The sequence below is a fragment of the Martes martes genome (genome assembly GCF_963455335.1).
Source record: "Martes martes genome assembly, chromosome: 2".
In the NCBI taxonomy this organism is placed as follows: Eukaryota; Metazoa; Chordata; class Mammalia; order Carnivora; family Mustelidae; genus Martes; species Martes martes.
In genome coordinates, this window is record NC_137889.1 from 50,007,321 (window position 1) to 50,024,323 (window position 17,003).

At 36.6% G+C, this 17,003-nt stretch overlaps 1 protein-coding gene across 2 annotated transcripts in view; it reads left to right on the forward strand.

Moving 5' to 3' along the window:
* Positions 1-17,003, forward strand: part of PPP2R2A (protein phosphatase 2 regulatory subunit Balpha) — a 94,529-nt gene that overhangs the window by 53,564 nt on the left and 23,962 nt on the right. Inside the window, exons 3-4 of one of the 2 annotated variants that reach the window (XM_080797725.1) lie at positions 5,000-5,097; positions 6,065-6,135. Coding sequence is in view for 1 of the 2 variants with exons in the window: in XM_080797724.1 (XP_080653850.1) it covers positions 5,000-5,097 (98 nt within the window). In the remaining variant the exon portion in view is untranslated. The remainder of the gene's footprint in view (positions 1-4,999; positions 5,098-6,064; positions 6,136-17,003) is intronic. The other variant, XM_080797724.1, reaches the window with a different exon arrangement.

Sequence of the window (17,003 nt, forward strand, 5' to 3'; positions counted from 1 at the left end):
GTACCCCTAGAAAGCAGTTGTGTCAGTATGGCACGCTGAGGTAAAAAGGTTGTTCAGATGGGAGGTTAACAGATTTGGGTGCTTTGCAGTATCCAGTCAAACTCATAACCCATCTTAGCACACCAGTATGCCATGGCCTGTGCGGTTCAAAGCTCAGTTTCATAGTGTTCTTCATAAGTGATGTTTTGTGATTTTGTAGGCGGCATTTGATTTTGTTCTTCCTTTTATTCCTCCCCTTCGTAGTCATATTTTCAGTGAGAGACCCTGTGAGATCTTGGCATTTCACGAGTCAAAAAAAACTTAAAAAGCATCATCCACAGACTTGGAGATTTAATAGGTGCCTGTGTATATTAGATGGTTATTATGCTGATACATGTGGATTAGCATCCAGAAATCATAGTATTTCTTTTCTTTTTGGGGGAAGGGATGAAGGAATGCCATTTGACACAGTGCCTACTTAAATCCCATCATACAAAGTAGAAAAATAACTTACTTGAAGTATGGCTGTATTAAATACATGAAGTATAAAAATCACAGCAAGGAGGGGCGCCTGGGTGGCTCAGTGGGTTAAAGCCTCTGCCTTCGGCTCAGGTCACGATCTCAGGGTTCTGGATCGAGCCCGGCATCGGCATCGGGCTCTCTGCTCCGCAGGGATCCTGCTTCCTCCTCTCTCTCTGCCTAGTTGTGATTTCTCTCTGTCAAATAAATAAAATATTAAAAAAAAAATCACAGCAAGGAGGCTACAAGTCTGCCCACCTACCCCTTCACCAGAAACAGTTGCTCTGCACTGTTCAACTAGCAGTGATTTGGTTGGCTATTTCTGAAAATTTCTCTTTTTTCGTTGGCTTTTGGCAAGATGAATAATAACAAACACCAGTATCTTAAGAATATCTGTAAATTGAGAAAGTTGTTGCCTTTCACCCATCGTTTCTCTTCCTTCCAAAAGGATTTAAAGTAGGTTGACTTCTGTGGTGTATGGTATCTTTATTTTCGGTTCCTGTCCTTCCTTAACATTCAGCGTCTTTTGATTCTTAGGCCAGTTACTTAGTTGTTTCTAGGATTTCTCAGACTATCAAGTGTGCCTGTTAAAATTTTTTGTACCCTTGCTGCAGAGGTGTTTCAGTATTAAACATTTATAACATGACTTTACTCTGGCATTCTATCTGTTACAAAATAACCATTCCTAGGATGAGTGATCATTGTGAGAACAAATGTCTTTTTTTTTCTTTTTCAAATTTTTATTTAAATTCTAGTTAGTTAACATATGTAAGAACAGATGTCTTCTTATTCTTGTTGCAGCTTGCACTAAAATACTGGTCTTTTTCTATTCTTCTCTCCCTCCTCTACTCTCCTCCCCCTTAGGCTCTCTGTTAACATGTGCACAGACACAGACCTACACACTTCACTTTGCTTCCCCTCCCTATCACATATTCAGTGACTGCATTATAACTTGCTTCGTGAACCAATACTGTCTTAAATTTTTTGTATTTTTATTTGTTTATTTGACAGAGAGAGAGAGACAGCGAGTGAGGGAACACAAGTAGGGGGAATGAGAGAGGGAGAGCAGGCTTCCTGCTGAGCAGGGAGCCCGATGTGGGGCTCAGTCCAGGACCCTGGGATCGTGACCTGAGCCGAAGGCAGACGCTTAACACTGGAGCCACCCAGGTGCCCCCCAGTACTGTCTTTAGTACTTAGGGGTAGTTTATTAAAGGCTGCTTTATTACTTGATCCCTGTTCTGTCTTCTAAGGATTATTTAGATGTGGATTTCCCATCACCACCATCCCCATTCCACATCTTTCTTCAGCCCTTTTTACTATAACAACCTCCTTTCTGACTGATCATCTCTCGCTTTTTTTTCCTGTCCGGGTCCTCCAAGGAAGTTCATTGGAAATAGAGCCCATCTTGCAGAATACCTATCCCTCCTGCTTTTCACTACTCAGCAGGGAAGGTCAGGCTAGTCATACCATCATCATTGACATGTATTAAGGTTTAGCCATGACAGCTCATCTACTAAACAAGCAGTTGTGATTTAAGTGAATGCAACAGTTTGTACCTGGAAAAAAGATGAAATAATGTAAATACTGAGCAAATGCTGCCTATTATTCGTTAGATGAACAGAAAAATGAATCTGGTGTTAGGTGTGAGCATTTTACCAAGTCAGGAGTTTCAGAGTTCATTTGATGCAGCATGACTTTATATTCAAACTAAGTAGTTCATTTAGTTAGTTAGCCAAAGAAACCATAAACTAGCAGTGCATTAGGGGAAACTGGCTGAGTTGGACCGACAACAGAAGGAATTTATGCTTGTCTGAGGGGCTTGAATTTATTTACTTATTTATTTATTTATTTATTTAATATTTTATTTATTTATTTGACACAGAGAGATCATGCCCTGAGCCGAGGGCAGAGGCTTAACCTGCTGAGCCACCCAGAAGCCCTGAGGGGTTTGAATTTAAAGATAATTTTATTACGTATGATTTTTACCTTATTCCCCAGTTTTAGAACCTAATCTTCAAATAAGTGAGTCCATATATTCTTTTTTATTTTTTATTTTTTTTTAAGATTTTACTTATTTGACAGAGAGACATCGAGAGAGGGAACACAAGCTGGGGGAGTGGGAGAGGGAGGAGCAGGCTTCCCACTGAGCGGGGAGCCCGATGTTGGGCTCGATCCCATGACGCTGGGATCAGGACCTGAGCTGAAGGCAAATGCTTAATGACTGAGCGACCCAGGAGCCCCTGAGTCCATATATTCTGTCTGATATTGTTAGCTTCTACTTACTTTCTGTCTCAAACTGTACTGTAATGTACTTTAAGTGCAGGGACTGTGTATGTTTTTAGTCATTTAACATACTCAGTACAGAAGTAAGTACAGTACTGAGCACCAAATAGAATGGCTTTAATGTTTGATTTCTTAATTTGTCCCATTGCTTGTGCAGTAGTGTGTTGCTCAATATTTGCATATTAAATATTTAATATTTACAGTGTAGCTTTTCCAACATTATTTTATTGTTGATCTTTAGTTTTTTACCATTGTGATGGGAAAATATACTTGGTGTGATTTCAGTCTTAAATTTGTAGTATTTGTTAGGTCTCTTTTTATGTGATTTAATCAGGGGATTCTCTGTACTTGAAGAAAATACGTATTCTGCTTTTCTTGTGAATGTTTTATATGTATATTTTAGGGGTGCCTGGGTGGCTCAGTGGGTTAAGCCGCTGCCTTCGGCTCGGGTCTTGATCTCAGGGTCCTGGGATCGAGTCCCACATCGGGCTCTCTGCTCAGTGGGGAGCCTGCTTCCCTCTCTCTCTCTCTCTGTCTGCCTCTCTGCCTACTTGTGATCTCTGTCAAATAAATAATAATAATAATATGTATATTTTAGAATCATGTGTTCTGAAGTATGCTTCAAGTAAAAAATGTTCTTGTTGAAAAAGAAAAAGATAATTTTAACAAAGGGTATTCATTTAAAATAAATCATGTCAGAGGGGAGGTGAGTGGGGGATGGGTGAAGCAGGTGAAGGGGATTAATAGTAAACTTAATCATGATGAGCACTGAATATAGAATTGTGAATCATTATATTGTACACCTGAAACTAATATAACACTATGTTAACTATGCTGGAACTAAAATAAAAAACTTAATAAAATATAGAATGGCTTTAAAAAATACTTACGTGTGTTTGGCTTTACAGAGTAGTGCAGTATATTCAGTTTACACCTTTATGTTACATATGCAGACACTAAACTTAATCTTTCCTCCTGATACCACTGACCATGGGAGGCTTCTGGAATAAGGCTTTTAACCTGGAGGTGGGGTGCTGTCCATGCTTTCCGAAAGGTATATGCAAATTTTTGTGCACACTTAAAACTTACGCAGTTACATACATCCTGTGTAACTTTCAGTAGATTCTCAAGAGTGTTCCAAAAAGAAAAAGTGTCTTGGACCTAGGCAATGGAGAAAGCAAAGAAAGCTTTCCAAAATCAAACCGGTCTTGGAAAAATCACTAAAAAGAAAACTATAAAATGCAGTGTTGTACGGATTATTGATAAAGATATGTTAGAAATTTTAAAAATTTAAGGTAGACAGCATTCTTTATTATATCAAGTCAGCATCCTTAAATTCTTACAGTGAGCCTGTGTAGACCAGAAAATGACCCTTCTCTTGTAGGAAAAGTTTATCTACTTCAAGTGCATATGACGTAGTCTTTAGTAATTTGGCTTAATACTTTGTAGTGAAGAACTTGTTAGAAACAGTGGTAAGTTTTATAGAGTAGTTGCTTTATCTTAATGCCTAATTCTGTAACTTGGATTTTTTTTTCTCCTTAGCAAAATGGCTCTAGTGTCAAAAAGCAAGTGAAAAACCCTTTAATTTTATTTGAACTTACTGTGCGACTAGCACTGACTTAAGGTGTAACATGACTGATTCTAGTAGCCTTTGTGTTGCCACAAGAGCTGTGCATATTGAAGGTGCAGTAGTGCAATGCATTTCTGCTATATGTGTGTTCTGTTTGCAGACTTTTGTTTGAGAGGCCATAATTTGAATTAATAATTTTACTTTTAAAATTCTATCTGAAATCATTTTTACATTTAAAATTTCCCCACATTTCAGTTATATCTGCTTTAATTTTGTAGGCTGCCTTTGGGTTTGTATAAAGAACTTTATCAAAAGTATATAAGAAAGAAAATTAACAGAATTATTAATGTTTAATGATGCGATCAAAATGATTCACAAATTGTTTTAGTGAAATACCAGTAACCCACTAGTATTTAAGTATTTATTACTTCCGTTCTTAATAAAATATTCTCATATTGATTTATTCTGGAGAGTGTTTCTTTGGAGAACCAAAATGTTCATGAAAGAACCTTGGAATTACTTATTTCTGATGATGGTTTGATCTATATGCTTGGAACATGTTAGGGAAAACATGCTAAGTTCTGAAACTGTAGTAAGTTGGGAAAGAAAAACTAACATTTTCTCTTTGTTTTTGTTTCAATTATACAGCAGATATAATTTCTACAGTAGAATTTAATCATTCTGGAGAATTACTAGCAACAGGAGATAAAGGTGGTAGAGTTGTCATCTTTCAACAGGAGCAGGAGGTAAGTGTTTAAAGTTTAATATCTAAATTTCAGTTTGCTCTTGGGGCTAGAACTTGTGTTGCACTGAAGTATCTCATTGAAGGATGTTGGCTTTTTTTTTTTTTTTTTTTTGAAGAAGTACCTGTTTATTATTCAAGCAGAATATCTTAACTGATAGATAATAGCTCTGCTTTTCTTAGCTTTGTGTGTGTGTGTGTGTGTGTGTGTGGTTTTGATTTAAAAACACAGCGCTTTAATTGTTAGAAGATTTGGTTAGAGAAAGGAGTGGGAAGTGGTGGAATTAATCCAAGAGTTGAACTGGTTTGGAAGCCTTGGTGTCCCTCCCCCCACCCCCCGAAAAACTCTGTAAAGCAAAATTGCTTTGTTGTCTTCTCAGTGGCTAGTTTGCTTTGTGTAATTGGGGGTGGGAGGCTAGTTTAAAGGAAAAGCTGCTCACTTTTTTTGATATCAGTTCATACTAATACTGTTACTGTGATTTAAATCGGTTTTAAATGACAATTGCATGTATACCCATGTAATGTAATTTATAAGCTCAGTACCCTTTTTAAAATGAGTTGATTTGAAAACTGTTTCCTTTTCTCTTTGAAGAAAGGAATTTCTCATTGAAGACTCTTGAGATTAAAGTGAATTTTATTTTGTTTTGGGTATAGCTTAGGCACACTTCTAAATCTAATTGACTGGATTTCTCACTAAAATTTTATGCTGAACAGAATTTGTCACACTAGATTTTCCCTTGCTCTCTCCTTCCAGTTATAGATCAAAGTTTAAACCTTATTTAAAATCATTCGCTTTGAAACATCCTGTCCCTGTCTATAGATCCAAAGAGGGTTAAAATAATGTGCATAAATTGCAAGGGTTTACAAATAGATGTCTAAATCATAACAGAGAGTTAGGTTTTAAAGGATTGTGAAGTTCCTTAAATAAGCAAAGAATCTAGTAATAATACTACTACTTTGCACTTCTATAGCGCCTTTGACCTGAGGATCTCAAAGTGCTTTACAAACACTAATGAATTAATCCTCACAACACCCCAGTGAGGTAGGTAATTTAATTTTAAAAGAAATGATTAATAGTGTCTGATTAGAAGATGCACAAACACTAAATATGTCTCCTTTTATTATTTTTTTGGTTGGAAGACAAGATGAAAAGACTCAAGCTTTTTTTGTCACAGACTGTTCTTGTGGGAAGTGGGGTTGGGGGGGCAAAATCAATTTTCTGTTCCTGTTTCAAGCAACTAAAATCTTGATCATAGGAATCTTGAAATACATAGAGTTGAAATGGAACCTTACAGATCATTACAGTTTCCCTTTCTTTACAAGTGAGAAAGTCAAGATACTAAGAGATCACTTGATTAGTGGCAGAACTAACAACTAGAGCCCAAAACTTCTGACATGTAATCTTTTCAGTATTCTTCAGTGTCTTTCATGTTAGATAACCAAAAAATGAATGTTAATTTTGTTACTCAGAATTTGAGCTGGCATTCCCCTAAGCATTCTGTGCCCTTGAGTGTTTTTTGCTTTTTTTTTTTTTTTCCTGGAAGTTAATGACTTGTCTATGCTTTGCTTCTATTCTAAAGAAAGGTATTTGGAGCTCTCGATAAATGTACTCAAGAGTAACAGTTGAAGCTGTCAGTAATACCTTAAATTGGAATAAAAGGTCTAACACGGGGTTACTTGAAACTGCTTGACCAGTTTACTTGTATTGGGAAACAAAATTTTTGAAGCAGATAATTTCTTTTGTGAAATGCTATAGGAGATTCTAAAGTACTGATACTTATTTTTAAGATTTTATTTATTTGGTAGAGAGACAGCGAGAGGGAACACAAGCTGGGGGAGTGGGAGAGGGAGAAGCAGGCTTCCTGGGAGCCTGATGCGGAGCTCAATCCCAAGACCCTGGGATCATGTCCAGATCCGAGGGCAGACCTTTAACGACTGAGCCACCCAGGCACCCCTAAAGTACTGATATTTAAAATACATGCCCTGATAACAAGAATCAGCAAAATGACTTTTTGAGAAGGGCCACTGGTATCTATCATTCTTAATTGCATTTAAGAATTCAAAACCAATTCATTATCTGGAACTTCAGATTAGTAGTGTGTCCACTGAGAATTACTTAGTGTGAGTATCCGTATTTTTAAGTGATAGATTAAATAATGATGTAGTGATTGATTTCCTTCTCTGAAACTTGATCTTGTTAATATTAATTTGGTGTCTATTACCTAATTTATTTTCCACATTTTTAAGCCGTATCTTTTACTGGAGCTTCTAATATAGAGCTGTATTCAGGACAGTCACTGTTTACCTCACTGATACTTTGTGCTGCTTACATCTAGAGGCACCTTTATGTCAGTACCTAATATATTTAGATTAGATTTTATGAATTCACACCTATTTTATCTATAAAACATTGATACAGTTTGAAAAGTGGTCCTTTCCTAGTTTTTAGATAATCATAGGAAAAGTTTATATCAGAAGGCTACATTGCTTAGTTTAATAGCAGAGCTCTGGAATTAGAACTTTGATTTCTAAATTTCAGTCCACCTTCTTCTAACAATCACAACTATTATGCATACATTTCAGGGCATGCTGGTGCCTGTCCATGGAGCATGTCTTCACCTCTGATGATGATGCTAGCTTGCTCTGTTTGCAAAACACAGTGGCATTTGCATTATTGTCTTCATCTTCTCACCCATTGGCTGGGTGAGAACTTCACTTAACTGACATATCAGACTGATACCTTTAACTCACCTGTCTCACTTCTGTTGTGCTTCAAATGTGGCAGGACCCCTGCCTATCATCTTGTTAGGTTCCTTCTTGCTGCCTGTCCCTCTTTTCCCCTGTCAGAGAAGCTAGGTATTCATTTAGAGGGTAGGTCTTCATTCAATTCAGTATATTTCAGCCTGGTGATCCTGTAACATTTTTTGCTGTCATTTAGTAATACTTTTCTAACTAATATGTTCTTACAGTTTTCTGTTTGATAGAATCTCTCTCTTTTTTTTTTTAAAGATTTATTTATTTATTTGACAGACAGAGACTACAAGTAGGCAGAGAAGCAGGCAGAGAGAGAGGAGAAAGCAGGCTCCCCGCTGAGCAGAGAGCCCGATGCGGGGCTCGATCCCAGGACCCTGGGATCATGACCTGAGCCGAAGGCAGAGGCTTAACCCACTGAGCCACCCAGGCGCCCCGATAGAACCTCTTGATAGAAGCAGTCATGTAGGGAAATTGAGGCACAAGGATAAGATGATTTCCATGAGGCATCCCACCTCTTGTGTTTTGATATCCAATCATGTGTTCATAGCATGTCCTGAAATAGGTCAACAGTCTTACTAATTTATTGTCATAGCTTATATGTAATAGCTTTTCACAACAAAGTAGATGGTGGGATATATTTTTTTGATAATGAAAATATTAATACAGTTGTTCTTGGGAGATTCCAAGCCACTGTTAGGTGTGCTTGGTTTCTGTACTTTTTAGGGGAGCTTTGTTTTTATGGGTGCTCAAATTAGGTGGTTTGCAGTTGTTGAAATAACTGGTTTCCTCTTGACCTTGGATTGCTCAGATCTTCAGTTTTCTCTAAGGCTTTCTGATGTACATGGTAAGTTAAAGTGTGCGGGGAGTGATTTTTTTAAAGGAATAATTAAGGAGAAAGGTGAGAAGTAGAATTTTTCCTTTTTTCAGTTCTTTCTAGATTATTATATAGCCTTTGGTTTTTGTTTTCTATGAGTGCTAGTAATTTGCAGGATTTTTTCCCTTCTCTGTATCTGTCTCTATTTGTTGCTTTGTGGTATTCCTAAAGCTGCTCAACAAGATATAGAAGAAACCTTAGAAATCACGCTTATCACAAAAGATGGGTGGGGGTTTAAAAGATTGAATTTTCTTTTTAAATTATTTGGAAAGACTACAATGGGGCTCAAAATCAACAAGATGTTGTCAACAGATTTAGTATTGTCTGTACAAAGGAGTTGATCTAGTTTGATGTTTAAGTGAAGGAATAGAACCCACTCACTGTTCTAGGGTGATGTGGCAGCATTCACTTAACATGGTATATTTACTGAGCGCCAATCAGAACAGCAAATTCAGCAGTGCCAGTGAGGAATGGTCAAAGGGACTGAGCCTGTAATAGCCAGGAGAAGAGATGATTTAGAGTCTCGATGTTTAGAGATAAGCATGAGAAGAAAATGATTGGTTTATTTTGTATGTGGAAATAAATGCACAAGAGCTGGATGCCCTTCTATCAGGGATATTATAGAAAGAATACACTAGAAGTTCAAGAAAATACCACTGTGGTATCTTCCAGATCAACATATCTATTAAATGAGATTTCTTTTCTAAGCTACCAGGCTTTCACTATCTTTTTTTTTTTTTTTTTTTCATTCTCTGTTTGACCTAAGTTTGTGTTTTTCAGAGTTCAAAATACTGGAATTACCAGGGGACATATATTTCAGATGCAGATTCCTAGACTGTGTCTCTGAACCGCTAAATTAGAATGTCTGGAAGCAAGAGATTCCACTTTCACTTTTTTTTTATTTTTTTTTAAGTCCTTTGGGAACTTCACCTGATAGAAAACGCAAAATTGAAATTGTCTATGTTTCACTACCAGGGTAATGATAAAAACTCCAAAATAGAGCTTCAGGTTTATATTATCTAAAAATACATTTAAACTGTTTTCGCAAGGTAGATCTTATGATACATAGAGAAAAATGCACTGAATCACAAGTGTATAGTTCTGTGAATTTTCACAAAACAAACACACTTGTGTTGCTCTTCCCCAGATCAAGAAATGGGATATTACTGGCATTTCAGACGCCTTTTCTGTCCTTTCTTGTCACTACTACCCTCTACCAAAGCTAACTGTGAACTTGTTTTGCCTGTATTGAACTTTATATGGTGCATTCATAGAAATTAAATGCTAAAATTTACAGGGTTTTTCAAGGGTTCTCCACCTTTCGTGTCATGGATTTCCTCCAGCCTGGTTAATTCTGTAGACTTCTCAAAATGTCTTAGATGCATAAAATACATAGAAGGAAACTATATTGAAAAATATTTTCAAGGTTAAAACACATTGAGTAATACGTGTTTTTTGTGGACAAGCAGCTGGGGTGTGATTTTAAAACCTGTCATTTTTTTTTTTTTTTAATTATTTGACAGAGAGAGATCACAAGTAGGCAGAGAGGCAGGCAGAGAGAGAGGAGGAAGCAGGCTCCCTGCTGAGCAGAGAGCCCGATGTGGGGCTCGATCCCAGGACCCCGGGATCATGATCTGAGCCAAAGGCAGAGGCTTTAACCCACTGAGCCACCCAGGCACCCCTAAAACCTGTCATTTCTATAGTGACAAAGTCACAGGTACTCCTAATAATGATGGTTTATCGCCTCTATCCATTATTAGAAGAAATGCCGGATTTCAGCTGGACATTAGTGGGATAAATAGTAAACTTGCACCACATCCAAGTTCACAAAATCCCTGGGTTCTGTCCATGGATAAGATAGTAATAGGGCCCCAATTTAACAGTCCCTAGTAATGTAATCTTCTTTTACCAATAAAGAGATTAGGGGCCCAGATGATGGGCCAAAATCATACAGTTAATAAGGTGAACCCTTTTTCCCTGTCCTGTTTCCCTGCCCGTAGCTTTTCCCATTTCGACTTGGGTATAGCAATAATAGTTTTTCTGCTAGGCCTGCCAAGGTCGCTAAATCTTAATTATAAATCTTCACAGCAAAATAGTGAAGATGTATGCATACTTCTATCTGTGTGTCAGTGTATCACCAATTTATAAATGACTTGAGATCAGAGAAGATAATTAACTTTTCTAGGATCACACAGCTACCGAAGGTGGGTGAAAGCTAATTCTGTATAAATTGTTAGGATACCCACAACGTTGAGTATTGTTTTCAACAAATGAAAAAATCTGTCTCCGCTAAGTAATGAGACTAAGTGGTATAAGTCACACAGGAATATCGAGTTCGTCCCTTTATAATAATGAGGAAAGTACTGGATCTTAGCTTTTTAATAGTAGCCATTAATGAATGATGTCTTCTCTGTGGTAGGCTTAAGGAGGGCAAAATTAAAAAGAGTTTGAATTGAGAGTTTAAATACCTGGAGAAGTTGTAGTCTTCATTTCTGTTTGTTCATGGATTCATCTAGCAACCTCACTCGTTTATCTGTCTGTGTCCACATTTCTGTCCAACCAGCTGTCACACACTTATCAACTACCTATTAACTTTTGAGGTTCTATCTAATTTAGAATATTACATTTTTCAAAAGTGGATTATCATTTAAAGTACCTTTGCTGATTGCTGAGCTTGTCAGAAATGATTGTCACTAAACAACTGTTAGACAAAGTAGGATTCATTTAAGTGTTATTTTTCTTAAACACTAGATTAGATCTTGAAAGGATATTTTGACATATTAAAGTAAAATTACTTTTCCACTTCACCTGTTGCCCAGAAATTTGAGTTAACCATATTTCTTATATTGTCCTCCCCAAATCCCAACAGCAACAAACAGATCAAAATCTGTGAAACTAGTAATACCCAGTAATTTTAGAATTTACTTTTTCTTCCCTCTTCTAGTGTCTCCTCAACATCATACAATACTACTTCATTGTATTTTTCTCCTAAGTAATTTTTTACCTCTAATTAAAAAGTCACAGGGATGCCTAGGTGGCTGTCAATTGGACTTCTGCCTTTGGCTCAAGTCATGGTCCTGGGGTCCTGGGATCAAGCCCTAGATCGGGTTCCCTGCTCAGCGGAGAGTCTGCTGCTCCCTCTCCCTCTGTGCTGTCCCTCTATCTCAAATAAATAAACACAATTTTAAAAAAAGTCATCATACTCATTGTAGATAATTTAGGAAATAAGGACAAGGTGCAAAGAAAATATCTACAACCACCAAACAAAAACAAACACTTTTGGTGTGTTTTTAAGTTTACCTTTCTAAAATGATGTTATAATATATTTAGGGTGGTATGGTTTTTTTTCTCCCTTGCATAATGTACATAAAGACCTTTCATGTTGTTAAAGATTCTGAATCATCATTTTTAATGATTATATGGTATTCCATTACTGATTCCATTTACTATTTAACGTAGTCTCTATTTTTAGATACTACCTAGACTGTTTTATTTCTTATTTTCTGTTCATTTTTTTGTTTTCTATCATAAATGACGCTATAAAAACATTCTTCTGGTGGAATCTTGGAAGACCTTATTACTGCTTGAGAACCTTCTAGAAATTAAGTAGCTGGATCTAAGGTTGTGAACATTTTTAGTCATATTGGCCAGATCTCTTTTGGTAAATTTTACCGATTTATACTTCAACCAAAAATTTCTCAATAGAGATAAATAAAACAAACAAATTGGTAGTTGAAAACGTATTTTTTACTGGGTTTTAGTTTTACCTAACCTCTTAATACTTGGAGTTCTTAAAATTGTTTGCTCTATGCCCTGTTTTTCTGTTGGTGTGTTTGTGAAAATGATTCTCATAGGCCACGTGTTGTGAGGAGCAAAGTTTTTTCATGAGGCTGTGTTTTTCGGTTTTGTAGATTAACTGCCTTTAACTTTCGTTCACTTTTTTGTTTTTGTTGTTGATTTCCTGCCTCTAAATTATTTAGACATTTACTCACATTTCATTTGTCCCATTTCAACTCATTATCTGGTTGAAATTTATTACCCTAATTAATACGATTTCAGGATCTTCCCCTCCTCTACTTTCTTTTCTTCTTTTTTTTTTTTTTAAGATTTTATTTATTTATTTGACAGAGAGATCACAAGTAGGTGGAAAGGCAAGCAGAGAGAGAGGGGGGAAGCAGGCTCCCTGCTGAGCAGAGAGCCTGATGTGGGGCTCGATCCCAGGACTCTGAGATCATGACCTGAGCTGAAGGCAGAGGCTTAACCCACTGAGCCACCCAGGCGCCCCCCTCCTCTGCTTTCTGTGCCCATTCCCAAATTGACAGGCAGGAGATTCCAACATACTTACTGAAAATCTTTTCACAATGATAGTTTTAAATGTATTTATGAAACAACCTTTTTTTTTTTTTTTAAAGATTTTATTTATTTATTTGACAGAGAGGGAGCACAAGCAGGGGGAGCAGCAAAGGGTGAGGGAGAAGCAGGCTCTCTGGTGAGCCGGGAGCGCAACACAGGGGTCGATCCTAGGACCTTGGAATCGTGTGTGACTAGAGCCGAAGGCACACGCTTAACCGACTGAGCCACCCAGGCTCCCCTCATTTTTCCTGTATTGTGATTGAGTTGTATAGACAGGTTTTGAAATTCACTGAAGTTGTTTCTTTCTCATATATCTCTTTATGTTCTTTTCAAAATAAATGACTTGGTTAGAATAAAGCGTGTTGGAGGTTTCCTAATTTGAGAAACTGACTTAAGGCTCCTTGATTTCAAGGCCATTATATGTTCAGCTGTATCTTGTTGTTTCTAAACCGCATGATGTAGATTGACTGGACTTCCTATCTATCTGGAAGAAAAACTGATACTTCAACATTACTCACTTTCTCTTTTAATTCTCAAAACTGCCCTGTCACACCAAAGGTAGTGAAGATAAATTCTGTTTAACATGTGAGGAAATTGAGGTCTGAAGATTTTATATTTAATGAATCTGTGAGGTAAAAACACACAAAATTAGTAGAAAGAATTCTTCCCTTTTTTTAAAAAAATCTAACATTAAGTGGGGTCCATCTGCTGAATCTTGTATTAGAGAAACTCAACTCCTTAAGAGTCTGATAAGTTGTCTATAAAGTGCATGTTTCTTATTATAGTATGTATATAGTAGGCACTCAGTGAAGGGGCACAACTTACTGAATATAATTTAGTAAGTTCCTGCAAAATCTTGAGGTATTCCACCACTGTCACTGTTATTGTGATCAGTTCAGAAAATGTTTGAAATTTCTTTTTTTGTTTTCTATTTACATCATTGATGGTGTTGTGTTTTGATTTATTCTAGAAAGTTCCACTTGTTTGCATTGATAGTGGCTTGTTATCAGATATAAATTGATTTTGTTTTCTGCCATTTATCTCACTGTCCCTGAATGGTCCTTTTCACAAGTCTCTAAAACTCCTTAAACTACTTTGAAATAGAAAACAAATGATTCCCTGACAAAGGTAAGATTAAAGTAGCATTACTAAACAGTAACTAAGTTTTAGTAGTGTTCTGTTTGGAAGCTTAAAAAATATCCATTCTCATTTATATGAAATGATTAAAGTAAAGTACAGTTAATTTTTACTAAAACTTACGTATTGTTCAAGGAGCAGAGGAAATCCTACATTTTCAGAGTTTCATCTAAAAAGGAGGAAGTTAGTAAAAGCACAGTGCAGTTATTTATGTTTAGAATTAACTGTTAATGGACTATCAGGTGATGTTCTTTTCCAAGATTATTTTTAATTCATTGTACTTGATTTGTTTATCATGGAAAATATGAAAAAATATCATTTTCACAAAGAAAAAGATAAAAATCCAAAATCATCCCATCTCATGAGTAAAAACCAATTTGTGCGTGTTCTGGGTGTTTTTGTTACTGTTTTGCAGAATGAGAGAGAATCATGTTGAACATGTCATTCTGTAAATTTTAGTTTTTATATCGATGTTTACTCAGGTTAATCTAAGTGAAGTGATGAGACTGTTACAACTATTGAAAGGAAAGGAATACATGTGTAGTTGGAAGAATATGTCCAGTGTGTTTTTATAACTTAAGTGACAAAAGTGCCAATAAAAATGTAGCTTGTGGGCACCACAGAGAATGGGTACCAGGAAGCGTTGTGCCTAAGTTAATAGGGTTGAGAAACATTGATTTGCCATTGAATGTAGTTGGGTTTGTAGTATTTCATAAGTCACTTGATGGACATTGAGGTTGTTTATGCATTAAGTTGATACATCTTTGCATATATTATACTTTGAAGTGGAATTGTTGAGTATCTGTATTTTTTAAGGCTTTCAGTAAGTATTGACAAATTATCCAGAAAGGCTGTAAAAATTTATACTTCTGCTAGTAGTATATGATTTTGCCCATATTTTGAGGAGCATTAAAATTTTTTTATTCATCAGTTTAGAGGCAAAACATTATTTCTTAATTTTGATTACTGATGATCAGTTATACATAAATATCTCACCATTGTTTATATGAATTGCCAACTTTTGACCTTTGCCATCTTTCAAGGAAAGGTGTTAATATTTTTCCTAGTGATTTTTAAGGACTTTTTATACATGAAAGACCGTAACCTGCTGTCATAAGATACAATTTCCTTGCTAGTATGCTTCTTTTAACCTTTAAATATTTATTTCTTAAGTTAGATATCAGCCTTTCTCTGCTCTTTGCTTGTGATTTATACTAAAAAGTTCTTTTTCACTGTCAAGATACATAGAAATTTACCATTGTTCTTTCATTTTGGTGCTTTTACTTATTTTTAAGAATTTAATTTTTCCTTCTGAAATTTACTTTTGTATAAGAAATGAAGCTCCAGTCCTCTTGTCCAATGGTTGGTTGTTTCTAACACCATTGAATATTATTATTGTTTTATAAATTTTGTTTTGGTTTGCTTAAGCCTCAGGGACCTACTTGAGTGTATGACATACCATAGCAAGGTCCTCTCTCCAAGGAAACGAACTCGTGCACATAGGTGTGCAGATGCACGTACTTTGCACATCACCTGCTCCTTATGTGGATAATCATTTCAGTGTGTCTTTGTAAATATGTATTTTGTTTTTGTGTGCCGAATTCTTACTCAGCTGTAGCAAAATACTCTATAACATGGAACTTTTCAACAGTTTCCAACTATATGATACAGTATTGCCAACCATGTATATGTTGTTGTACAACAGATCCCTAGAAACTACCCCCTAGCCCTGCATAACTGAAACTCTATAACCACTGAAAAACTTCCTGCCCCCTTTCTCCTCCCAGCCCCTGGCAACCACCATTCTCACTTGCTGTTTCTTTTCTTTTTCTTTCTTTTTTTTTTTTTTAAAGATTTTATTTATTTACTTGACAGAGATCACAAGTAGGCAGAGAGTCAGGCAGAGAGAGGGGGGAAGCAGGCTCTCTGCTCAGCAGGGATGCTGAGGCATATGTGGGGCTCGATCCCAGGACCCTGAGATCATGACCTGAGCCGAAAGCAGCGGCTTAATCCAGTGAGCCACCCAGGCACCCCTCACTTGCTGTTTCTATGAAGTTGGCTACTTTAGATAACCTCATATATGTGGAATCATGAAGTATTTGTCTTTATCTGCCTGGATTGTTTGATTTGGAATTATTTCCTCCTGGTTCTTCTAAGTTGTAGCATATGATAGGAGTTCCTTTTTATAAGGCTGAATAATATTCATGTGGGTTTGTATGTCACATTTTCTTTATTCATTTGTCCATTAATGAACATTTACTTTGCTTCCACGACATGGCTGTTGTGAATAATCTCTTTGAGATCCTGTTTTCAGTGCTTTCAGATACATACCTAGAAACAGAATTTCTGGATCACAGGGTAGTTTTATTTCAAAAAATCACTCCCTTGTACTGTTTTCAAAGTGGCTGCACCTTTCGTGTGCTATATTTATTTTTACGCTTGAAATATACTCAATAAAAATATACTCAAAAAAGCACACAAAGCATTAGTAGATTATTAACACAGCAGACATCTAGGTCAAGAAAGAGATGGACCACCTGGGTGGTTCAGTCAGTTGTGTCCAGCTTGTGATTTTGGCTCCGGTCATGATCTCGTGGGTCATGAGATTGAGCCCCAAGTGGAACTCTGTGCTCAGTGGGGAGTCTGCTTGAGATTCTCTCTCCCTCTGCCCTTCCACCCGCTCACGTGTGTGTGCTCTCTCTCCGTCTCTCTCTCAAATAAATACATAAATCTTTAAAAAAAAAAAAAAAAGAAATAGAACTTCCTGCCCTTCTACATAACCCTTCTCATTC